This window comes from Rhamphochromis sp. 'chilingali', assembly GCF_963969265.1.
Source record: "Rhamphochromis sp. 'chilingali' genome assembly, chromosome: 9".
NCBI classification, from domain to species: Eukaryota; Metazoa; Chordata; class Actinopteri; order Cichliformes; family Cichlidae; genus Rhamphochromis; species Rhamphochromis sp. 'chilingali'.
The window spans coordinates 13,764,993-13,791,057 of record NC_137936.1 but is presented as its reverse complement, the minus strand read 5'-3'; the positions used below and the strand labels follow the sequence as shown (position 1 = coordinate 13,791,057).

Below are 26,065 nucleotides of genomic sequence, written 5' to 3'. Positions count from 1 at the left end.
CAATGATAATACCTTTGTATATGCAACAACAAATTTTCATTGCATTTTAACTGCTTAGTGCATCTTGCTTTTCACAACTTTCTAACAGTAGAACCAACTTATGAACTGGGCGTTCCACTGTAGACATCTTATGCAAACGTTCACCCCTTTTACTAAGGTTTCTGTCTGCAAAGGTTACTTTGACCTTTCTCACAAGTCCATCTTCGTCTGTTATGGTGTCCACAACCCTACCAAGTCTCCATTGGGATCGTGGCAGTATTTCTTCCTTGTCCATCACTATGTCACCTACTTGCATATTCCTTTTAGCAGCATGCCATCTCTGCCGAACCCTGATGTTGTGAAGATATTCTCTCTTCCATCTGCTCCAAAATTGCTCCGTTAGGTATTGTACCTGACGCCATTGCTTCCGAGCGTACAGATCCTCTTTAACAAACTGTCCTGGAGGAGGCAAAGCTGTTGTGGTTTTCATAGTTAGGAGATGATTTGGAGTTATTGGTTTCAAACTGTTTGGATCATTGAGATTGTCTGTCGTCAACGGGCGGCTGTTTACTATTGCAGCTGCTTCATAGAGAAAGGTTCTGAGTGATGAATCGGTGAGTCGTCTCTTTGCGAGAGCAAGTGTGGCGTTGAGGACGTTTCTCACAGTCCGAATTTGTCGTTCCCATACTCCACCTGCGTGGCTTTTCTTTTCTTTTCTTGCTTGTTTGGTTAGGAACGGGCCGAAAACATCCATACCACAGTATGTGAAAGGCGGAGAGCGTTCGACTCTTTCTGTGGGGAGATCTTTCATTTTTTGTCCTTCCACAGCTCTCCTTAGTCTCCGACATGTCACACACTGACGGATGTAGTCTGATACTGTTTGACTTAGCTTGGGAATCCAATAACCGCTGGACCGTATTTCGTTCATTGTGAAGCTCTTTCCTTGATGATTTATTCTTTCGTGACAGTGAGCGATTATGAGTTTTGTAATATGATGGTCTCTTGGAATGACAGTTGGATGTTTGAATGTGTTAGGAAGCGATGAGTGTTGTAGCCTTCCTCCCACCTTGAGCACATTGTCTTCGTCCAAGAAAGGATCCAAGTTGTACATTTTGTTGCTCTCATGTAGTGCCTTTCCTTTGCTTAATCTCTTTATCTCATCTGAAAATGTTAGTCCTTGTAAGTTTTTGATAATCATCATTTCAGCATTTTGTCTTTCAGTTACAGTGCTGAGTGACTTTGATTTGTCTCTGAGTAGGAAACGTTTGAGACGTGCTATGGCACCGACAGCATGTGACCAGGATGAGAACCTTGTGAGACGGTCACAGAGACTTACACATACTTGTGATGTTATGATCTCACACTGTTCTGGTTGCAGAGACTTTTGCCGTTCAGTCATTTGGTCAGCTTCTCCTTCTGGACTGTGATCCAAACTAAGACTTTATCAACAAATACCCAGATATCTCAGCAATGAAATTGGGAATGGAAAGCCAAGGGCCATGGGGAAGAGTCATAATGATTTGACTGATCACCTACTTCTCATCTACTGGAACCATCAGCGAAAAGAAGAAAGAAAAGAAACGCATCACGCAAGAATGATCTTGATCAAAAGAATTCAACAGATTTATTGAGCACATTTACTTATACTCCCCTACAGCACAAATCCTTTTAATTTGAGTACTCAATATACTTTCTCCAAGTTCCAGCCTCAAGCCAAGATTTTCATTTTATCATTGAAATGTTGCCATTTATATCACTGATGGAACAGATTTAACATTTCATAGTTTTGAAAAGCTCTAAAAAAAATTTGTTTCATACTATTTTTTTCAATATTCTTTTATTCTTTTTATAGCCATAACACAGATTTCTCTCATGATTGCATGCAATTCTTAAAGGTATACATGCATGCAAATTGTATTTACATATGCAAATGATTCAAATTAACATACTCTAAATATGTTTTATAAATAAATGTAAAACTTTTAACATAACCCTGTGCAAAAAAAAGTCCTCATTTAAAATATTCTTAACAACTAAATGTAAAACAGATGTACAGTATAAGGTAAACACAACAGTTGGATAGTGTAAGCCAGGAACACAGTGTGACAGAAACACTGGTGTCATTCAGAACAGCTAATTAAAACAAAGCCAACAGTGTTAATGAAAAGTGATTAGTGAATGCTCTGTAGTTCTCATTGCTGTCAGTTTAACTTTGACCAAATTATCATCAAAGAAAGACTTGATGATTTCAAGGTTTGTTGGCAACACAGAAGAAGATTATCAACCCTATTCTGAAAAAAAGGGATGCCGAGTAAAATGTAAATAAAAGCTGAATTTAAAGATTTGCAAATCTCACAACCCCAAATTTTATTCACAAAAAACCCATCAAAAACACACTTTACATACTTCACAAGTATGTAAAGTGTGTTTATTAAGCGCAAGCAATCAGACAAGCAATCACAAAGTGGTGTACACAAAAGGCTAAAATAAACATGAACATTAAACTCCCAGGACCTGGCGTCCACATATGTGGACATCACATTTTGGGTTGTCTAGACCAAAATACTAATTTTGCTCTACAAGGGCCTGATATCCACTTACGAGGGTGTTGTACTTCCACTGTTCTATCAAAATGTAAAGCGAATGTCCTCATATATGGAAACAAAAATCAGGTTAAAAAAAACAAACATGTAATTTTTGGTTTTTACATTCATCAGGTCCTAATCAGCCCAAATAGCCAAGAAAATTAAAAATGCATGCCATGAAAGAGTTTGGGTCTTAGGAGGTTAAGTGTGAAAAAAATGAAATAAGATATAATAAAATAAACTGTTAGTTTCAAAATAAGTAAAACATAATTCAATAAAAAATTCTCAGGAAAAGGCCTGTTTGAAAAAAGTTTTAACTGCTTTTTAAAATAATGCACAGAGTCAACTAATTGTAGTTTTGATGGTAAAGTGTGCCACAGCTTTGGTGCCACAAGCTCAAAGGGTCTGTCACCCTTAGTTTTTAGTCAGGTATGGGGAACAACAAATTCAGAGTCTGTGAATGGAGACGACAAGAAGCAGTGTATTTTGTAAAAATCTGAGATAAATAATCTGTGACCTGGCCATTTAGTGCTCTGTATGTTAAAACAAGAATTTTTAAACGAATCCTAAAATCTACTGGGAGCCAATAAAGAATATAAAATAGGAGTAATTTGAACTTGTTAGCTAGAACTTGTTAGTAGTCTGACTGCAGCATTTTGAATAGCTTTGAGGTGTGAAAGAGAGTGTCCGTGGTTAACTTTATTTATTAACAAGACATTATTCAGGTGAAATAATGACACTCAGACAAGTTCTGTTAAAATAGCAACGTGCACGGGTGAGCGGCTCTCAGGAGACACTCACACCGAGTGCAGGCGATAGCTCTTTATTTATAAGACACATCGCATATGCAAATACCTTCATCTTCCTTTAATACATGTTCTGTTAAAAACTTCCTGTCACTGAGTGTGTGTACGTTTGTATGGGGTCATATGAGTGTACTCTAATTTCGGGAACTGCTGTTAGAGATTTAATCTCTTGTCGCTGTCTCTGGCCTTCATCAACATACAGAGTTAAAATGTCAGTGTGCACAAAATGAAAAGTACAGCATATTTGTGAAATATATGAACACATCAATATGAGCTTATAGTAAACAGTAGTAAATAAACGTATATATGTTAAAAATCTCATGACAGAGAGGATCTGTCCAAGCTGGTAAACAGAGCATTAAAATAATCTAAATGCGATGACACAAATGCAAGAACTATTTTTTCCAGCTCAGCTGAGGCGACAATATGTCGCAATTTTGAAATGTTCCTTAAATGAAAGAAACAGGAACAAGACAAAGATTTTATATGCAAGTCAAGGCCCAAAGAAGACTCAAATATTACTCCAAGATTTTGAATGTTGGTGTTAGTAGTTGAACAAAAAGAAGCAAGAACCCGACTGATTTAAGAATGTAGTTCAGGAGGAGCTATAATCATGGTCTAAGGTTTGTTAGTGTTTGAAACAAGGTAATTGCTAGAGAGCCAATCAGTAACCTGAGTTACCCAGTGGACTAAGCTGGACAGCCTATCCAGCTAATGAGGCTTAAAAGACTGTCATCGGCACAGAAATGATAAGAAATGTCACTAAAAGATTGAAAAATGCCAGCGAGAAAGAAGAAGCACCTAGAAAGAAAATAATGTATGCAAACCTGAACCCTGTGGAACCCTGCAGGTTAGGGAGGCTATGATAGAGGTGAACTTGTTTGTTCTAACAGAGAAGGTCCTGTCAGATAAGTAAGAAGAAAACCAGTCTAAGGCAGAGCCAGATACACCAGCCAGAACATTCAGCATATTAAGTAGGATTTTATGATCAATTGTATCAATGGCTGCACTGAGATCAAGCAATATGATTACAGAACAATTCCCTGCATCAGAAGCCATTAAAAGATTATTATAAACCTTCAAGAGGGCGATCTCAGTGGAGCGCTGCTTTTGAAAGCCAGATTGAAAAAGGTAACAAATCTTTAATTTGCATAGTAAAGATCTGAACTGATTTTCTACAAGTTTTTCTAATAATTTGCTTATAAGTGACAATTTTTTTTTTTTTTTTTTTTTTGTCTCTCTTCCCCCTCCTTCTCACCGTCTCTTCTCCCCTTTGGTTTTCTTTCTTTCTCTCCCCCTCTCTCTCTCATTCATTCCCCCTGTCCTATTTATTAAAAGGAAAAAAAAAAAAAAAAAAAAAAATGACAAAGGATGAACTGAAGCTCTGCCATCACGTAATGTCGCATACTGCTGTTTCTGATGTCATTTGAAAAAAAAAAAAAAAAAAAAAAAAAAAAAAAAAAAAAAAAAAAAAAAAAAAATAAGTGACAATTTTGAAAATAGGCCAATAATTACCAGTAAAGTTGGGATGAACATTCAACATATTTAAAATACGATGGAACATAACTTTGCCTCAGTTCCACATGATAGACAGCAATGTGGGACCAATGCTGGTGAGTCCAAGACAGGAGAAAAGCAGGTAATGTATCTAAGGAGCATGACAAGAATTTCATTTTACCTATTACTGTAGTTAAGTCATTAAGTGTAATTGGAGGGAAAGAAAAGTAAATGACCCAGGGCACTGAGGACCATCATAAGGGAAGCTACTTGAGGAGATTTTGGATCTTAAGCCCATCATCTTATTTACAAAGTGATTGAGAAATGTATTGCAATCATCGTCAGAAAAGAACATAGCATGCTGGGTTGGAGGGGAAACAATCCTGTTGATAGTCTCAAATAATACCCTTGGATTATTCTTATGGAAATGTATGAGATTATTGAAATAAGAGGATCTAGCCTCTTTCACTGACTCATTATATGTGTGAAGAAGCTCTACAAAGTATTTGTGATGGAAACTTAGACCCGTGCTTCCACAGATGTTCTGCTCTTTGACGGGAATGTCGAAGATCACAAGTTTGATTATCTAACCAGGGTGTGCAGGAACTGACAGAGCAATGACTACTCTGGTTTTGTGAGGAGCGATCTGAATAAAAGTGGCTATCAGGGTTCAATACAAGACTTAACAAGGAGCTCAACATGGTCACAAAAAGTTATGAAATTAAAAAGAAAACTTAGAAACGATAGCTATCAATAAAGCGCCTGTACCTAATACAAACTTGGGAAAAAGTTTAAAAGTTTAAGAGTCCATAATGCTCAGGAAATTCCTAGTGGTACTATTTGATGGGTCCTCTGCACGAATGTTGAAGTCCCCAACAAAGATGACCTTGCCCAACTTAATAGCAGAAGTCTGACAGAAAAGATGCTGCAGACCCAGGTGGACCATAAATTGAAATACCATACATCGGTTGATCTCTTCCAGTTTTGATCATAATTATCTCAAAAGAGCTGTAACAGCTCGAAGAGATCATCTGGCATAAAAATGTCTTTTTAAAAATCACAGCTGTTCCACCTTCTCGTCCAGAGATCTGAAGTTCACAGAAAAATGAACAGTCTGCAGTGCATAGCTCTAAAAGATGTGAGACTTCATGCTGCCATGTCTCAGAGATAAACATAAAATCAAGCTAAATATAAGCTAAATTATATCAAATATAAGACTGTTGTCAATTGAGCGGCCATTGAAAACTCATTATTATACAAAATTTCAGTTATGTGAAAACAAAAAAAAATTAATTATCATCATTCAGAGTAACAATAACATTTAAAGTTGATATAGCAAGTTCCATTAAAAACACTTTCTAAATTCTGCTAGTACAAAATAGTCAACATTGTTTTTTGCTGTTATTTAGTGTGTTTGTTGGCCACACATACATGCAAATCCAATATTCTTTAACACAGCTTGGGTCGGGTCTCTACCACCTACTGGTAGAAGCATCTGTTCTTTGGGTTTCTGAATACACCACCAGCCAAAACCTAAACTGAGCACATGTTGTCACTAAAAACGTCATCTTTCACATACACAACCATTCAATACATTTTATCATATTACTAAAATGGCATGTCATTTTTTTTTATCCATTAGCAAAGTATTAATATATGTACATAATAAATTTTGCATTAAATATGCAACAATATAATAAAAGTATTTACCTGAGTGCAACTGTTAATCACTGCTTGACTCTTTCAAAATATATATCTAATTAAAATGTGGTTGGCTGTTGTTTTTGTACCAGAGATTTCAAAGTGTGTAAATGGATGCAGTCGTCTGACTTAAATGACTTGTTTCAAATTCCTGAATGTTGTCTGCGTTCATCTTCAAACTAACAAGAAATCGAAAGAATTGGAACCAGATCCAAAGATCTGCATATCGTCAACATCTCCAGGTTTACCTCTGCTAAACTGACTGATTTTGTCTTGCAAGAGGTCTCTTTCTCTCAGTAGGCTTTGCAGCAGGTTGTTGCAGCAGGAACATAAGTGGGTTGAATTCGACTGAAATTGCTCGGTCTGGCACATGTCTTCTATCACAGAGGTGTTGCAAGGAAACTGATTGATATCCTCTTTTGAATAAACTGGAAATAAACATAATTTTGGGGTCATATTTTTTATACTTTCCATCAGAAAACATGTTACAGTACTTATGATACATTTATTTTCCATTATAAATATATATTTGTGTTCACAACTTACCGGCAAGGTAGAGGGAGATATTGAGGATGGCTTGTAAGATACACAATACTCCTAAAGTTACAATCCCCATCCTCAGGAGTCTTCTTTCTGTAAACACAAAAACAGATAAATACATAGTACATTCACAATAGTGAGACAGCTTTCTGATTACTTCAAAATCGTGACTGTTTCTTTTTTAGTTTGCATTTTTCTCATATTCTTACCTGATTGAGCAGAGTTGATGCTGCTTGTTCCAGTTTTGACCTTTTTTCCCCCAAGGTCATGTATGGTGGAATACTCAGAAAGCTCTAATTCTTCCGCCATGAGGTTAACTTACAGTGAGATGGGTTAGTCGTGCCTCAGTTTCTGTGCCCTGGCATCTGTTGTTTCTCAAATGTGACGAGTTGCCTTGACGTTATTTTCTAAAGAAAAAGCTGCTCTTGATTTGAGGAAGTGTTTTCATTGTGGTTTTATGTTGATGAGTCAGCCTCTGGAAAGATTAAATTCCGATGTAATTTTAGTTTCGAAAATTATGTTTCTGTACATAGTTGATTAATCACATTTATCTTTTTACTTAATTTATAATCCATTTGCATAAATACCCACCCGCCTTTTAAAGACTTCATTCTTTATGCAGTTTAAAATGGTCACAAACTCAACAGAGAACCAATTTGTTAAGGTCTTGAACCAGGCTGGTCAAATTTGCTATAAATTGATCTGCAACAGCAAGAAGTTCATTTTGTTTGTCAATCAATGTTGTCAGCAGATTTCAGTCTACAGTTGTGATTTTGTAAAGGACAAAGGTAAAAATGTTTATTGCAAGAATTTTGATATTCAGGTTGTAGCATCCAGTCGAACTGAGAAGGCCAGAACTGATGGTTGTTGAATGACCTTTATTATTCCTTGCCGTGTATCAGACAACGAACCAACGTAAGAGCTAGACAAACAAATAAAACAATTACCATATTATTCATGTAACACCATCTAAACTGCTCATTACGCTGGTCTAACCGTTTTCTATTAAACTATATAATACATATTATGCATTTCAGATTGCTCAAATTAAATCATATACATTACAAACCTTGTTCCCCTGTCGACTGTAGCTAGAACCATTCGTCTTTGTACAATTTAACCATATTCTTCTCTCCCTTTTCTCCGTTAGCATTAGTTTTCCGTTTTCTTCCGTCTTTTTGTACACAAATGTTATATTGCGTGAATATGCGCTAGCTTTACATATCCGCCGTTACACTCCCACCAAATTATTTGCTGTTACAAACAAAATAAAACACAAATAATTTCTAAACAGGTAACTTAACAATGATAATACCTTTGTATATGCAACAACAAATTTTCATTGCATTTTAACTGCTTAGTGCATCTTGCTTTTCACAACTTTCTAACAATAGAACCAACTTATGAACTGGGCATTCCACTGTAGACATCTTATGCAAACGTTCACCCCTTTTACTAAGGTTTCTGTCTGCAAAGGTTACTTTGACCTTTCTCACAAGTCCATCTTTGTCTGTTATGGTGTCCACAACCCTACCAAGTCTCCATTGGGATCGTGGCAGTATTTCTGCGCTGGAGGGTCCGAGGGGCCCGTTCAGCCACCAGCAGCCTCATCCACACCAGCTGCGGCCGCCGTGTCTCCGCCCACGCAGTTGCCTAGTCCAGCTTCATCAGAGTCTGCATCCTCGCCGTCGCCTGGTCCGGCCTCTGCTGCATCCTTGCCATCGCCTGGTCCGGCTTCGGCATCGCCTTCGCCTGGTCCAGCCTCAGCCTCAGCCTCAGCCTCGTCTTCGCCTGGTCCAGCTCTAGCATCTGCTTCTGCTACGCCTGGTCCAGCCTCTGCATCTGCTTCTGCTACGCCTGGTCCGGTCCCCGCATCGCCTTCGCCTGGTCCCACCTCGTCTGGTCCTGTGCCCACCGGGCCTCGGCCAGTACGCCTGACACTGGAGAGCCGCCGCTGCCTTCCGCACGGCCAGCCCCCTGAACTGCTCCGTCTCCTTCGCCGCCGCCACTGCCTTCCGCGCGGTCGGCCCCCTGAACTGCTCCGTCGTCACCTTCGCCGCCGCAGTTGCCTTTCGCACGGCTGGCCTCCTGACCGGCTCTATCACCTGTGTCGCCCGCCTGGTTGGCCCCCCGACCGTGTGACCCTTGAACTCTTGTGCCCGCAGGCTCCGGGTCGGCCTCCTGAACTGCACCACTGCTGCCTTCTGCACGACCGGCCTCCAGATACGAGAGGACGTGGCCTGTTGTGTTGCCGCCCTCCAGGCCGACCCCCTGAACTTTCTTTGGACTATTGTCTTGTGCTCCTGTGTTTTCTGTCGATTGTTTTGTTCCCTGTTCTGGTCCCTCCGTCCTGGTCCCCCGCCTCCCGCCCCGGGTGGGTTGTTTTCTGTTTTTCTTGTTTTGTTCGCGGGTTTGGGCTGTCGGGCTGCCAGCCCTTGAGGGGGGGGGGTCATGTCATGGTCCTGGGCCATGTGGGCCCAGTATTCTCAGTTTTTGTGTGTTTTGTATTTTATTCCCTAGTTATGCCTTGGTTCCTAGGATTATTTAGTTAAAATGTTCCTTATTTGGTTACCTCCTGTGTGCCCCTGTGTATCTGTGAGCCCTCGTCTCTCCTTGTGTTTTATTCTGTTTTCCCCAGCCCGTTATGTCTGTGTTTTCCCCGTGCTCTCTCTCCTCCTGTCTGAACCTCTGTACTTCCTGTTTTACTTTGCCCGTCTCCCGTCAGTGTTGCGTTCACTCTTGCCGTGTCTTGTTATGACTATCAGTGTCACCTGTGTTCCCCTTGTGCTCCCACTTCCCTCGTTAACCCTCTGTGTATTTATGTCTGCGTCTCCCTCGGTTCTGTGTCACATTCTCCCTCATGTTGTGTGTGTGTTCCTCCCTGTTCCTTGGCGAGCTTTGTATTTAGTTTTCCCAGTTTAGTTTTGTATTTCCTACGTTCTGCCTCTCCAGCATTAAAGCTGTGATTTTTGAGTTCATCCCCGAGTCTGTGAGTTTTGCAATTTGGGTCCTCCTCCTGCCTGCCACACAGCGATCCATGACACACTGTTCTGGTTGCAGAGACTTTTGCCGTTCAGTCATTTGGTCAGCTTCTCCTTCTGGACTGTGATCCAAACTAAGACTTTATCAACAAATACCCACATATCTCAGCAATGAAATTGGGAATGGAAAGCCAAGGGCCATGGGGAAGAGTCATAATGATTTGACTGATCACCTACTTCTCATCTACTGGAACCATCAGCGAAAAGAAGAAAAAAGAAACACATCACGCAAGAATGATCTTGATCAAAAGAATTCAACAGATTTATTGAGCACATTTACTTATACTCCCCTACAGCACAAATCCTTTTAATTTGAGTACTCAATATACTTTCTCCAGGTTCCAGCCTCAAGCCAAGATGTCATTTTCATTTTATTATTGAAATGTTGCCATTTATATCACTGATGGAACAGATTTAATATTTCACAGTTTTGAAAAGCTCTAAAAATACAAAATTAGTTTTATACTAATACAGCTATAATGCTGCAGCCTTAAGGGATTTTTGTTTTCCTTCTGCAATCACTTGCATGCAATTCTTAAAAGTATGCTTGCATGCAAATCCAGACATATCTTCATTACTGCATTCAAAGCTAGTTGTGTTCAAAAGACTCCTTCATGGCTTTAAAGACAACTGACTTACCTTTGAATAAATAATGTGTGACTGTAGCAGAGTAATGCAGTAGTATTACTGCTCTATATAAATATACAATATCAAACCGAAACCAGCACTTTTTGCAACAAAAAAATGTCTTCAATGAAAAAAATCTTGTCCTGTCACTGAGGTAAACACACTCGCTACATAAGTCAACAATTTGAAGAGGGTGCGCATGCTTCATAGTGGGTAGTAGAAAGAGGGAATATAGACTTTGCCCATCCTATTGTTATAATCTGTCTGCAATGCGATGGCAAGATTCAGGCAAAAGTTTTTGCAGAGCAGTATGCAGTATCACCTGGCATTAAGAACCCAGCCTTGATATCCTTCAGCAGCTTTGTCACCAAATACACCTCCATCCATCGCATGTACAGTTAAAATAAAGAAAAAATGAAAAGGGTATGGAAAAGAAAAAAAATTGAACTGGTGCTTTTATTCCCAAAGACTTGATTGCCAATTGAAAAGCAACAGATGTTTGCCCATGTGAGAAACCAACTGATGGGTTGCATTCTCAATGGCAGTGATTTCCATGTAAACACATGAAACTCTTTGAGAGAAGAGATGGAGCACAGAAGTGTTTTGTTCATTGTGTTTCAACACCCAGTGTTAGGCTGCACAGCTGACAGACAGTGTAGCTGGTGTTTCACGGTCATTCTCTTTGAACGTACAGTATACAGTTTCCTAACAACACCAGGTGAATATGGAAAACTTTTTTTTTAAAAATCACAAACAGCACTAAATAATGGATAGAAAGATAAATTTCCCATGAGACATATTTTACCTAAGTCCTTTACACAGAGAAGAAGAAGCCTGTTATAATGTAATAGTAAAATGAAATAAAGCTGTGGCAACAGTAACAGCTCTTGGAAATTAGGGACTGTGAAATGAAATTAAATACGTGCTAACATATTACTACAAGCTGAAACTAAATCGAAGATGCATTTCATAGATATGTTTTAATTAAAAGGAATTATGCATTTGTTGAGTGTTACAACATAGAATAGTCTGTGTAAAACACACACACAGGAAATCCCACAAAAAACTGACAATAGACAACTGTCTGTTGAATATGCAGCTTTAAAGAATTTTCAATCATTTTTCCACCCAAAGTTTATTTTGTTTAAAAGGAGAAGGCAGCTTCTGACCAATCAGCATCTTCAGAGCTACCAGAGTCAGGGCACCTGGCTATCGTAGTGAGTCTACAGCAGGGGTGTCAAACTCAAATACACAGTGGGTCAAAATTCAAAACTGGAACAAAGTCGCGGGCTAACATTAATATTTATTGAAAAAAATTTTTTTCCTCCAGATATAAGAATGAATCTTTTCTTATGGACTCAAATACGTTTTGCTGGAAAACTGAATATGGAACAAGCAAAGCTTTATACTAAACAATATATATATTAGCTGTATAATACCAGTAGGCCAGCTCTAATAGTAATTTGGTATGGCTTCGCGGGCCAAATGTAATTAGGCTGCGGGCCAAATTTGGCCCACGGGCCAGAGTTTGACACCTATGGTCTATAGGTTGTATGATCTATTCTATACTGTTTAAATAACTGTATAAAACAAACTACGCACTGACTTGTATACAGTATGTTTTACATCATTAAAATGCTGAAAATTCGAAACCATTATTGGCACTAACAGGCCCTAAAGAGTGTGTGACTCACCCATGCAACATCCACAGTAATATCCACAGACTAACCAGTTAACAAGCTAACAAGCACTGACTTTACTGTCTGTCTCTCTATAAGCCCCGAGGCTCCAAAGCAGTCTGTTTGGTATTCTTTGTCATACATGCTGCAGTTTGGGATGAACAAGCTAGTATCAGCACCAATGGAGATAAGTTGAGTGTACAGTTTTGTACGGGTTTGTACTACTGAACTGCCTCAGCAGCAAGAAAATACAGGGAGCCAAAGAGGAAAACACGATTACATTAGACACAACCTGTTCTGCTGTTAAAGTCTGTGATGTCTCCGATTTTAATTGCTGACAGTTAATTTTTTAACGGTAAAAAAACTAAGTAGGCGTTAGACAGGTAACACTTTTGTAAGTAAAAGCATATCTGGTGTCCTATTGTACAAACTTAGTTCATATCAAACCTCCAGGTATACCAGTGGAAAAGATGTGGCTGAGTATAGCATTATCCATGTTGTCATCTAACCATGACTAATCATAGCACTCTTATATTTTGTCTTTCAAAATGTGGAAATGCTATCTCAGTGTTTTTAAGCTTACATAACAAAGATTGCACATTTGACTGGCATAACCTTCTACCCAAAATGTAGTGGTATGCAAAAACTTGTGTCATCATATGCAGGATCAGCCACCGCCTGTCAACCTCAGGGCGAAGCTGTAACAAGGTACATGTGAATTACACATGTGATGGGGCTCCTACATACACTGACGCCTGTTAAGCTTACATTTATGTATGAACTCTGATCCAGCCAATTTAATTTTCCCCAGAGGTGAAATGCTTGGGAGGAAAATGCTAATATATGTCACCTGAGTAGACTGCCACTGTCAAAGCAATACTTTATCATTTCAAATTAAAGCTTGAGTGCTGCAAATGATACAAATACTGACAATGCTGTACCACTCCCATATCCTCCTAACAACCACATGGGAGTCCTACATGATAGAGATGTGGAGATGGGTGAAATTAATGGGTGTGTTCAGACAGAGCAGCACTGCTTCGTGACATGCAAGTGGATTACAGGAGGCAACAGTGCATTCTAGTGGCCAAGAGGAACATAAGTTGCATTGGGTTGTAGTTAGTGCCAGAATTTTGGGGAAAAGACGCTTTTCAAATGACTAAAACAGTGATCCAATGTCTTTGTATTTTTGATATTACATGTTTACAGGTTTCCTTTTTAATCAAAAAATCATACCGTCATGCTGCTAAGGCTCAACTTTAACTAACCTGGCAAAACCAATTGGTGATTGGTAGTGCTCTCACTCATGACTAGAGTGAGAGCACTACCAAAAAAATAAATAAAAGATGATTTTGGGCTGTGTGGCTTTGAAAGATACAAGTATATCATACGGTATTTATAGCTGTGTCCATCCATGCAGAAAAAAACAATCCCAAAATCAGAGGCAGAGGCACACACACTGCACACATGGTCACTGCACACATTCACTAGCAAACACTGAGCCTTTCATGCATACCGCCGTCTCCCAATATTTCATATCATGCACCTGTGCACACACACTTTCACATTCAGTTAAATGTATTCAGATGCACTGGTGCAGGAGGGCACGCAGAAGGATCCAGCAGCACACGTACAGTTATTTTAGTGTGTGTTTGCACACAGAGCTGGTTTTTGAAAAACAATACATTTATCGTGGAAACAATAGAAACAGAAGTCATAGGTGTGCAGGTGTGTGTGTCTGGATGTATCCACTAGTGCTTACACTGTCATTCAGCTGGCAGGAACCACATATATCAACGTAGCAGGTATTTGAGGGACTGCTTTTAGCCAGCATACTAAACAGATGCCTCAGTATATTTAATATTATTTAGCGTAAAATGTTTCTCAGGGTTTTCAAAGCACTCTTGGCAACCAGCTCTATTTTTTGCAAACCATCGCCTACAATTTGGTTAGTGTGCAATGCCGACTTCAAATACAGAGTGTGCGTATATCATGTGCAACTTTGTCTACCATAAAATCGGTCAGGATGACCGACAATTCGTCTTCTGCGAAAGAAATGAGCCTGATGTGACATGTTGTTTCTCATTAGTGGCGTGCAGCTCACTCCTTTCCCTCTTAAAACAAATATTCTGCCTTGAATATGTGCGTGACAGCTGGAGATGAGTACTCAGTTAAGTGGAAGAAAATAAATCAAAGCACAGTTGCCATCTTTTTGTGATGATTTGTCTAATTCTTGTGCGTCCACGCAGGGGAGGGGAGGAGAAGAGATGGAGAGGTAGCAAGGGAATGAGGAAGAAGAGGTGGTGTGTGTGCGTGTGGCATGGAGATTTGTGAGAATGTAAGGTGGAAAAGATGGGCACAGAGCGAGTCAGAGAGACAGAGACAGAGAGAAAGTGTGTGTTTGGACCAGCTGCACAGCAAATCTGTTTATTCTGCACAGTTTGGCATCAAACACAACAGACTGCTGAGTGCTTGCTACTGCTTGTGGTGCCCCATTAAAATGGAATTTATTGCTGCCTTAAGAGCAAGCCCGAATTACACATTTTTCCCTCTCTGCTTCGTTCTTCTTTCTCTCTCATTTGCACTTTTTTTCTCCGGCTGTGGTGATGGCAGTGCCTCCAATTCTTGCACCACCTGTCAGTCAAGTCAGAACGGCTCATTACAGACCCAAACAGGCAGGTATTGTAGGCATGCCCACCCATAAGTCAGCCATCACCACCATCTCCACTGTCACGTGAGTGAGTAGCACTGAGACATCACTGGAAAGAACCTGGAGTTTTCATGAATGCCATGATAATATTGCGGCATGCAAATGCTATATAATACTTGTGTTTCATTTTCCAGCACGTCTCCCGCTTATTTCGTTGAAAAATGTCATCAAAACGCGCAGGCCGGCTTATAATAATCAAATATTTGGTTGAACATCAGTCTGCGAACGTTTCCATTAACACTTGTAACCAGAACTTCTGCGGCAAAGCGAGCACGAACTCTGTGCCCACATCACGCAACATAAATCTCCTCAACCAATGATAAATTCATATTTAATGACCATTGCCATCGTCTGGGAAGGAGGTGCATTCTTTCATTATTGCCTCTTTCCCCTGCTGCTTGGTTGAGATAATTGATTTCTCTGTGGTAACAAGGTATCGACCACAAATGGTAGCCAGCTAAGACAGCGGTTCGATTCAAAGGAGGGGTGGAGAGGGAGTGGAGTTTAAAAAAAAAAGAGAGAACAAGGGATGGAGCTGAAGACGAGAGCGCAAGAGTTCTGAAAGTCAAAAAGCCACACAATTATTTGCAGTTAAGCAAACACGGGTGGGTGTAAATTGGACAATGATCCTTGTCCTGTTTTCAGGCTTTTTAAAGGCAGAACATAGTTTGGTATTTCAGCTGTTCGCAGTGCTGTGCATTTAATCCGCCAAATGGAAAGCATATTGATCACACAATCTGTCACATAATTCATTGAAAAGAGTGTCAAAAACAAATCTGGAGGACCACTTTTCAAGCACATGCTTAGCCTGCTAAAGAAGCAGTTTATTGGCCCCGTTTACGAATATGCACGACCGTACCTTTGCTCGGCAAAAAACCTGAATTAACAGCTGGTTCAGCCCAGCTCCTTTTCTTGATATGATTTTAAAAGTATACCTCAATGATGCCTTGCCTAATTCACAAACAGGTTTTCCACTCTGAAGATCAAGTTCTCAAAACACAGAATTAACGTGTACAGAGCATTTCTCTGGTGCTTTACTTGACTTTTTTTCCTTCAGAGATGTATTGATTAGATGCGTTATTAGATGTTCGGATTTGACAGTCATCCATTTCTTTGACATCAACCTGACCTTAAGCAGACAATGGTGTAGACGGCGTGTACATGCCACACGGCCGAAAGGTTGACACGTACACTTTATTTTCACTCAATAATGGCAATAAGTAAACCTTGTGAATTGGGTAATTTATTGATTACATTCAGTTTCCAGAGACGGTGGTGGTAGTATTGTTGTTCCCTTTGCCATCACTGCCTGCGATTCACTGTATAAATAGAGGAATTAAACAGTGTTGTTGTTATGTGTTTACCAGCTTACACTGTAATTTATTTAAGAGCTCTTAATTGGACTACTTACTCATTTGGCCCTCGCTGGTCCCATAGCAGAACGGAGCTCTATCACTGCACACTGGGGCATGCTGGAATATGGAGCTACAGAGACACACTGCACACAGCCAGCTGTTTGATGTCTGCAACTGTAGAGCGTATGCTGCACCGTACAGCATAAATAAACACACAATCCCCCGATGAGAGGACAGATCGACACACAGGAGACCTTATTTCAGGCTAATGAACTATTAATGCTGATTTGAAATTCAAACATTTTTGGAGGGTCTTTTTTTTTTGCAGTCATTCGAGGCTCGCTGTGTGTGAGACAGAGAATGAAAGGAAGAGAGAACAAACCAATTTGGATGAACTATGCGCACACTATTTTCACACGCACGCACGCACACACTCGACACAGCTGGGCTTAGATCTCTGAGGGGCTGATGCGTTGCTGAAGCTCTGTATTAAATGAGGCCATAGAAAATCTATGTCAATGGGTTCAGCCTGGCTTAGCACTCTCCACAGCAACTGTTAATGGAATAACTATAAGATGTATAAATGATCACTGCTTTAATTCATAATAATGTTGGACCTCATCGCCTGCCCATTCAGCCCAACAGATTATGGAAATAGCTGTAATGACTATTGGAACAATGAGCCAAATTGCATTATCATTCAGTGCCACGTCAGCTTTGGAATAGCTGGTACGGTGCTTTTGCCCTTTCACTGAAGATCTTCAATAGCAATGGCCAGCATTCAATTTACACCAGGAAAAATTAAGCATTAAACATGAAAGGTTTTAGGCTGTGCATTAATAACCTGCTGATTTAATAGGGTAATACTAATCCATGTTCAAGTATAAGAGGGTTTTGTTTAGACTGAATTACCAGTAACAAAATCATATCCTACACGTCTGGTCTTACATGCTCTACAGTCTTCTTTCAGCCGGGTTCCTCAACCCACATGTCTAACCTCTTGCACAAATACCACCTACCAACACAAAAGAAACACTCTTTGCGTTTTATTTTTAGTTCAGGCATTGACTTCCACGTTATATGAGCAAAGACAAAGGGATAAATGTTAAGATTCACAGGCTCTCTGATGAATGACAATCGTTTACACGTTATTTCATTAGAGAAAAAGAACCACATGAAGGAATACATGTACAAGGATGTATCAAATATGCATAAAATAATGCAGTATTACAGGATTCTTACAACCACAAACAGCAGGATGTAGTTTTCATAAGTCAAAATGTTTCAGTTTTTATCCAAATGAATATCCCCAAATGCCTTTATTTGAACCAGTACCATCACACAGAGATTTGCTACAGGTGATGATGAGAGCAGAAGACTGACTTTTCTTATCGTTAGTCTAATGGTGCAAGAAAACTACAAATACTTCACTGTGCATACATGCAAATGAGTTTTCACAGTAATACATTAAAACAGCTGAAGCTTTATTTTGTTATGACCGCATAAATGTGAGTCACAGATCTCTTGACTTAACCATCCCACATTAGTAGAGTAACTTCTAAATATCTGCTGATATATTAAATGAAAGGAGTGCCAGGATTTCTGACTGATTACGTACATAGTATACAGTATGGTGTCTTTATAGGTTACGATTGCATATGGAAAGTGGTGCAACAGCAGCCTCTAGTGGTAAATGTTACCATGTAGAAAATACACTTTGGTTTTTACAGTGTGCAAAAAGCATTCTAATTTCCCAGTGGGTATCAGTGTTTACACAGAATATATTTTTTAAGTATTTGAAAGTTTTTCTCAAAAAAATGCCATGATTGGTAAAGATCAGAGTGTGTCAACATGAATATATAAAACAAAACATAAAATCATTAAAACAAATGTTTAAATGATACGGCAACCAATGCTCTCAACAAGCCAATATTAGTGATTCTCACCTCTTTGTTCATTCTAGCTCTTTGTGCTTTTCATGTGTGCTGATGCATACCAATGACTTTCTTATGGTCTATGATGCATCCATGTAACTGTGGTTACAACCACATGTTCAGGGAGGGGGGGGGGGCAGCATTGAAAACAGCATTAAACATCACATGAAGTAGGAAATCTCAATCCCTAAATTAGTGTGAGTATGGTTGCTCGGTCATTAAAAACTCTTATAATCAGAGACGGAGCCGATAATAAAACATTAGTGATTAAAGATACAAAAAAACAAAAAAACAAACCACAAATCCTACATTCTCTCATCTTTTAAAAAGAACAAAAATCTTGTTAGAAAGCTTTCTTAAAAAATATCTTCAGTAATTAAATTGGTAAAGTTATTGTGCTAAATTTGCATAGTCATATTCCAACATGATTATATAAATATACATATATATTCATTTACTGCAGTAAGTAACCTAGAAGCATAATGTAGTGAGGGGTTTTTCTTTCGTTACCATTACTTCAGCTGGGGGGAAGCAAAGAAGCTTCCTTGGCGATTACAGGCAGATGTCGCTTTGCTCTTGCTCCCAAATCTAAGGATGAAGAGGTCGGGGTTGAAGGGAGCACACAGAATTACAAGGTTAGTAAAAGTCATTTCAGACAAACAACTGAATCACTATTAAGATTATTGTTTTCAGGGAAAACCAGGAATCAATTCTTTATATGTGGACAACTGAGTTAACTTAATTTGATTATTGACTGCTCTCTATGCAGGCAGTCATGTTACCTACACGTGGCTTTTAGCGCCCTGAAAAACTTTCACAATCCAACATTTTCCAATTCTCTCTACCTAAAATATTGAGAGACAAATTTCTGCATATCCAATCTGAAGCCTTTAGTTAATATCATAAATGCATAGGAATATCCACAAGATGTTTTATTTCCCGCTGATTAAATGACAAGAACAGCAATGGATCTGCTCTAGTCCAGAGTCTCAGTAAGTACTGCTAGTGGCACAGCATGTTGTCGTACTTTTTACAATGTGACAAATTGAAATGTGTCATGTCTCTTGGAACCTATGAGGGAAGAAACAGCTTCACTTTTTTTAGACAAGTATGTGGATTTTGAATGCTGAAGTTCCAAAATCCTGAAGTCTCTACATGATGTTGCTCACAGGATGAGATGTGAGGTCAAATATGTCCAATATTCTGTCGTTTTGCCAGTTGATGCATCATATACAGTACCAAATAAATTATAGCCAGAATCTTTTTACTTATGTATTTTCTTGATTGCTTATCCACCTCAGGGTCTTTGTAATAGTATACAGAAAAATAAACTGGAAATGTAAAATTTGTCTGTCTTTAGCTCAGAATTAAAGTGTGTGTTTTGGAACTTCCTGAAGCTTGTTATGTTAAGGGCAGAGATGTGAAAAAACTAAACCATCAGATGTAAATTTGACTGATTTAAACTGATAACATTTCAGTCTGGATAAGATGTATGTTCGATCTTGTTTACTGTGAAAAGAATTGGAAAAAGAGAGTGAACTCACAAGGTGGTACTGGAGAGGGTGTGCTTCATGCGCTGAGACAGTGAACTGGAGGAAGGTGTTTTGGCCATCATCTGGTGCTCTGGAGTAGTTACTGGCCCCAGTATGCTCACTACAGATAAACCCATAAATCAACAGAACCTCAATTTAACAAGACAATATTATCAAATCTGTTGAGTATAAATGCTGAAAAAAAGGATTAAGGTTGGTTGATTTGATTCGATTTTTATCGTATGCCCATTTGCTCCACCAGTTCTAAAATCTAATCAAACCCACTTTTATCGGGGTATTCATTTTAGAGGAGCCTTAATGTACCTTTCATTGATTTACCTTTGTGGTTTGGAGTGTCAGTGTTGTGAGCATTGTCAATGCTTGCATTATCTGGATAAGCAAACTGGCTCCAATAGCTGTCTGGAATACTGAGCAAGCGCTCTATAACCTAAGAAGACAGGAAATAAATCCATTATTTATAGTCGAACACACTGAAGGACAAACACTGATCACTGAGGTACAACCATATACACCCACACACACACACACTATGTGCTACTTTATAAGACATGCGTTAGAGTTCTAAACATAATGCCTATTCTGAGAAGCCAGTCCTTATTCTTCACTTTACCCTTGGTTGCCTGTTGGTGTCGTGCAGGATGGTCATAGGGTCTGGGTTAGGAACAGCATGACCTACAAGGGTGGGGCCAAACACCCTGGCCAGGTTATTTACATCCATCTTGGTGTCCACACTTCGAGACACCCTGATAATAGAAAGAAATTCAGTCTTCTTGAGCTGACCTTATAATGCAGATTCAAGATATTTCATAATTACAAACTGTAAATCTTGTGTGTTAAGCAGAGTAAATTAAAAAATAAGATAAAAGGATTCTTAACACGACTAAAGAAAGGAATGAAAATTACTTCTGCAGATGGATCATCACACATGCCAGTGTGTCTCGGTTTGGTTGAGGCAGCTCACTCATCGTCTGATACAACATAGCAAGACTGTTGTCATCATCCTGGATTTCTACAACATCCAAAAAAATAAATTAATAAATAATAAGTACATAAGATATTTTATATTCATGGATACTCTTCCCTCTATCCCAGGCAGGAAATTCAACCACTCAGTGCAAATTCAGCTCTCTTAAAATAAAAGCGTCAAACATTCAAACACATACGAATTCCTGCAGGTCCTGCAGTCTCACGAACTCACCCGCTGCTTCCATGAAGGCTTTGTTGAGGTGGAAGGTGAGCAGTGGCTCTGGAAGGTTTCTGAGGAAGTCTTTGAGGACGCCTGCAATGACATTGATGTCTTCGACTTTGTTAAGAGGAGGTAGAGTCTTTCCTCTAATGAGCTTTTCCTTCAGCTCTTTCACCACACGCTCATGGCCAGAGACTCTGTACAGGCCAACCTGGGGTAAGGAGGAAAAAAGAAACTAGAGCTCAGCTCTCACTGTCCAGCCTTACTGTGACTCTGCTTTACTTTGAAGTAAAATACCTAATTAGATGGAAACAATCTACTGTAATCACTTAACGGAAAGGATTGAACTGTTAACATGCAAACAACAAGTAAACAGGGCTTCAATAATGCCTTTCCCACCTCATGTAGGCCTCTTTTTTCAATCTCCTTAATGCAGTAGATAACCAAAGCAGGGATCATTGGAGCAGTGAGTGGAGCAAAGTCAGCCAGAGTAGACTACACAAGAATTATATCAATTAATTACTATGTAGGTGTGAAAAAAAAAACAAATCATGCAAAATATATGGAATAGAAGCGATGAGACCAATAAGAACAATGTACCTCTGTGTTCTTGACAGGAGTATTAAGAGCAGTAGGATTACAGGGCATGGGACACAGGTCACGACACTCAGGATGGGCCACAGCCCTGCAATCCTGGCAGCGAAGATACAGCTTGCCAAACTTTGTTCTTCTTCCACATGACACACAAAACTCTGACCGGATCACCTTAGTGATAGAGGGAACACAACTCAATTAAACAGGCCAGTAGGGATTAAGAAGATAGAAATATAATCTCAGTTATTTACAGTGAATTCATTTTAGTCAAGAATTTAGCCGTACTGTTTTGGAGATGAAGTGATGTTTCTTTCCTCCTTCATTAGTTTTGGGAGTCTGGAGTTGGGCTGGAAATTCTGAGACAGGTGTTCTGGGAGCCTCGCTGACAGTTTCAGAGTTGTCAGTAGTTGGTGTATCAATCCAAGATGGAGCAACTGCACATGTAAATCAAACCCCAAAACACTGAGGAAACTCACCAGTCCAAATCACTTATTTCAAGCGTACATTGGTTGTTTGGTATGATCATGTTGCTTTCAAGTGTGTTCGTAAGAGGCTATAAATAAAAGATGAAGAAAATTCTTACCGCTCTTCTTTCTGCTGCGCGTCCAGTAGGGCACGGTCTCAATGGTGGAGACGGCCTCAACAGCGCCACCATTTACAGGTACAGTGATGGTTGTTTTGGCCACAATGGATTCATTCATCTGAAGTGTAAGGAAGGAGATATTTCATACTAATTCATAGATACAATCACCTAAACTTAGGCTTTCAGATCCAGACTTTTTTTAATGTTATTTAGCACATCCAGCTGCAGAGGTCAGTATTACCCTATCTGATGGGCATCCAGTAGAGCGAGGCTTCTTCACTGCCTGCAAGTGACCTTCTGAAGGTTTTCTGGAGGAACGCTGTGGATTGAAATTGAATTTTCAGAACCAAAGTAAATATCAAGAGACATCTGATGTCCCTTCTGACACTGAAACATGTCAAGATGACAGAAAATAAAAAAAATCAATGCAAGAAAAGATTCATGTGTGCAAAATGTGATTTAAGGCATGACTCACTCGTTTCTGTCGTCTGCGCAATCTAACATTCTTCATCACAGATGAATCCCAGTCCTGCAGAAAACCACAGCATTTTACATTCACTTGGCCAATTTACTATCAATGTTTCTCAAAAACAAACAAAAAAAAAAAACAACAACTATGCTGTCACACCATTTGATCAGCAGTTCTCATAAGATAAACCTTTAAGGATCATTTTACCAAAGAGTCATCCGTATGGTCGTAGCTGATGTCTGACACCAAAGAAGCTGATTCATCAATAGTAGTCAGTCTGTAAGACAGATCAAGTTAGTTGTCTGTGTATATGCCAAGTTTAAGAATAACACGGTTTTAATCACGCATATGAAATTCTCTCCCTTAAAATGTTCATGCATATGTGCTAACCTGCTACACGCAATAAAAGTTTAGCTTGTCTTTGCTCAGAGTATAGCCATTTCTTCTCAGCTTGTTTTTGTCCCTCTCCCATGCAAAGAAAAAAAGGAGAAGAAGAAGAAGAAAGAAACAGAAGTGTCTCCTTCTGACCTTCGGCTGGAGTTGAGGTTGCTATTTGCAGCTTGTGCTGCCTGGGAGTGGGCACTGAGGAAGGCCAGGGCTGAACGTTGTTCCTCACTGAGGAGGACGCTGCCACCGTTGTTCTCTGAAACCAGCAGCTCTCGGATCAGCTGTAGCTGCCGCTCCTTTTATACGCAAGGTTGAAAGAAACATAACTGTCAGTCAGCAACAAATTAATATTGTAATCTTCACAGTGAAATGGGCATCGTCATTATCTGAATATGAATCTTCATCTATTCTTTCTCCATCTAATTTCACATCAGCAATCCTGCTGGTTACATAAAGAAAGAGTAGAAAGAAAAAAAAAACAGAGTAGCACTGACTAGCTTCTCATATACGGCCTCAGCTTTCTGCCGCCGGCGGATCTCCACGTCCACCTGGTTTCGAGCGTGTTTTAGTTTGACCTCCAAGGCTCCCCTCTCCGTCTCTGCTTTAGCCAGCATCTCCTTACTGGAAACTAACTCCTCGCCTGCCTGCAGCCATTTCTTGCGGCAATCCTCAAAGTTCACTGCCATCTGGAGGAACTCTGGAAAACAAGACAAGGGGATTGCTGTATTGCTGCTGTGCACACTATACAGTTCATTATTTTTATTACAAAATTTATGTATAAGTTCAACAAGGAAGATCTGTATCTCCTCATCTGTCCATTTTTACAGTGTTTGGCTGTTAGTCTATTTATTACATCACTTCTACTTTCCCACGCTGCAAAGCTCAATGCTAACACCATTGCTGTAGTCCAATCATCTTTCTTCAAACCAATTACCCTCAACTCTTCTTTAAATAGTACTGCTTATCTTTCATTCTCTCTTCCAGACTCCTTTGTGCAACCCACCTCCTCCCCATCCTTGCTTCATCCAAGCCTCCATCTTATCTTCAACGCCACAATCAGCATCTACACTCAAGGGGATCATGTCTTAATTCCCATCACTGCTGGGATTTTGTTCTGTTGTGATGGATCATTGGATTGTAATCGTCAAATAGCATAACTGAATTCTCTGTTACAATAAATCATGTTCAATTGCTTCTAATGATGGCTCCTAATTGAGATTTAGATCTGTTATTTATAATCTATACTATTTAGAAAGAGGACAAAAACATAAGATTGTTTGTAGTAAGTGAATAAATAAAAAATAAATGGAGATGATTGTGACTTTCTATTTATTTTACTAGACTCCAAATAGTTATTTCAATTTCTATTTGTATCATCAGGTGCGTTATCAGTATTCACTAGCTTTCTATAACCCTGACTGAGTGAACCTTTAAATTACTAATGCAGAGGCTCTATAATCAGTGCTGCTTCTGTGTCCATACAATTCATCACACCCTCTAACAAGTACTCGGATGGGAGGAGCAGGTTGGTGTTAATAAGTTGGCTGAAATACATCCACCTTAGTACAGCTACCAAGTATAACACAATTCCAGAGCAGACGCGCTTAATGCTGTTACTTAATGCTTACAAACACTGCAGTTTCACTGAAAGGCTTCTACAAAGGTGACTAATACCAAAGCTACGTAAGAAATTAACTTACGTGGTTCAATGCTCTCATTCAGGCCGTCGACCTGGGCTCTGAGACTCTCAAACTGGTTGTACAGGTTCAATGCTGACAGCTCCATGGTGTCTTTCTGTAGATGTGTTAGCTGAAGATTAGTAAGACAATGTTCCTTTCACTTTAATTACACTTCACACTCTCAGTAATGAATCAAGTCAAAATGGGCAGTCACGTTAGACAAAAGGTTTATCGTATGACAAATAAATACTAAGTTTGTTTCCTTGTTGTTTAAGCACTAATATTGGCATTATCGTCAGTTTATTCAAACACTCGCAAGCGGCTAAGCTAACTCCATGCTAGGTTTATCATTACGATGAAGTCACTGGCATGCTAGCGCTAACTTTAGCAGGCTTGAGGTCAGCTGACTGTGCAGCCTATCGTTAAAGTAACCGAAAGAACACTGAAACAACAAAAACAACGTACCTATGCAATAAAGATGTTGTAACAGTGTGACGGGCAATGTAATGTAACACAATCCGATGCTAAGAGGGACGCTTATCCCCACAGTAACAACAAAGCCACACCTGCCCGATTAAGTTTACACATTCTTCTCCAAAGTTCAAAATCAGCGCCGCTTTTCTTACTCGTCTATTGAAACCGGAAGTTTGTGCGCCCTGGCACCCCCATGGAACCGGAGTTGTAACTGCACCATAAATGTGCGGCTCTTTATGTCCGATACACATATGCAGGTGTTACAATCTGTAATATCCATTATATATATCGTTAAAATACATCAAATGCAGTACATAGACACATGTTTCATATAAATATACTCTATAAATTTCTTATTTTCTTTAGCCCACATAATTAAACATTTCAGTTACATAAAACATGCAAATTTTGATTTTATGTACTGTATAGCCTATATAATAAGTATGTAGTCCAATAGGTATAAAATCCAGAAAGCTACACAACATAGGGGGGGTTCATTTACAAACACAAGTCTAACTTAGTTTCACTCCCTTATTTTCTTAGAAAAACAAAAACAAAAACAAAAACAATCAATGCTTACATGCTTAAATTTACACAAAATGCCAGAAATCTGCAGTCATGAACACATTTTTCACCAACATCTCAAAAACTATTAAAGATTAAAGGTGAGTGGATGGAATGACCGC

The 26,065-nt window shown here is 39.3% G+C and overlaps 1 protein-coding gene and 1 long non-coding RNA gene across 3 annotated transcripts; both read right to left on the bottom strand.

The window, feature by feature from the left end:
- Nucleotides 1–7,167: 7,167 nt before the first annotated feature.
- On the bottom strand, nucleotides 7,168–8,286 carry LOC308402609. Its single transcript, XR_013972781.1, has 3 exons — nucleotides 8,178–8,286; nucleotides 7,318–7,583; nucleotides 7,168–7,201 (listed from the first exon to the last, which is right to left on the bottom strand). It is a non-coding gene; the product is annotated as an uncharacterized lncRNA (long non-coding RNA).
- Nucleotides 8,287–17,532: 9,246 nt separating this feature from the next.
- LOC308402821 (rac GTPase-activating protein 1-like) lies at nucleotides 17,533–25,522 on the bottom strand. 2 transcript variants are annotated; one of them, XM_080891920.1, is made up of 17 exons: nucleotides 25,371–25,522; nucleotides 24,927–25,020; nucleotides 23,721–23,923; nucleotides 23,368–23,522; nucleotides 23,047–23,116; nucleotides 22,846–22,899; nucleotides 22,612–22,689; nucleotides 22,371–22,488; nucleotides 22,073–22,221; nucleotides 21,794–21,958; nucleotides 21,593–21,688; nucleotides 21,206–21,404; nucleotides 20,911–21,016; nucleotides 20,618–20,750; nucleotides 20,326–20,434; nucleotides 19,999–20,107; nucleotides 17,533–19,042 (listed from the first exon to the last, which is right to left on the bottom strand). In XM_080891920.1, exons 2-17 carry the CDS (start codon nucleotides 25,009–25,011, stop codon nucleotides 18,967–18,969), a joined length of 1,905 nt encoding a protein of 634 aa, XP_080748046.1. In that variant the 5' UTR covers nucleotides 25,012–25,020; nucleotides 25,371–25,522; the 3' UTR covers nucleotides 17,533–18,966. The 2 variants fall into 2 exon arrangements, with proteins under 2 accessions (XP_080748046.1, XP_080748045.1); XM_080891919.1 differs by having other exon boundaries at nucleotides 17,534–19,042; nucleotides 24,927–25,035.
- Nucleotides 25,523–26,065: the final 543 nt, after the last annotated feature.

What these genes read in the sequence shown, in the direction of transcription:
- LOC308402821 (XM_080891920.1), bottom strand. Translation starts at nt 25,011, where the DNA reads ATGGAGCTGTCAGCATTGAACCTGTACAACCAGTTTGAGAGTCTCAGA. An exon ending in TGCGCAGACGACAGAAACGA is followed by an intron (nt 22,690 to 22,845) that starts GTGAGTCATGCC and finishes TTCAATCCACAG; the next exon opens with CGTTCCTCCAGAAAACCTTC. An exon ending in GCGCAGCAGAAAGAAGAGCG is followed by an intron (nt 22,222 to 22,370) that starts GTAAGAATTTTC and finishes TTACATGTGCAG; the next exon opens with TTGCTCCATCTTGGATTGAT.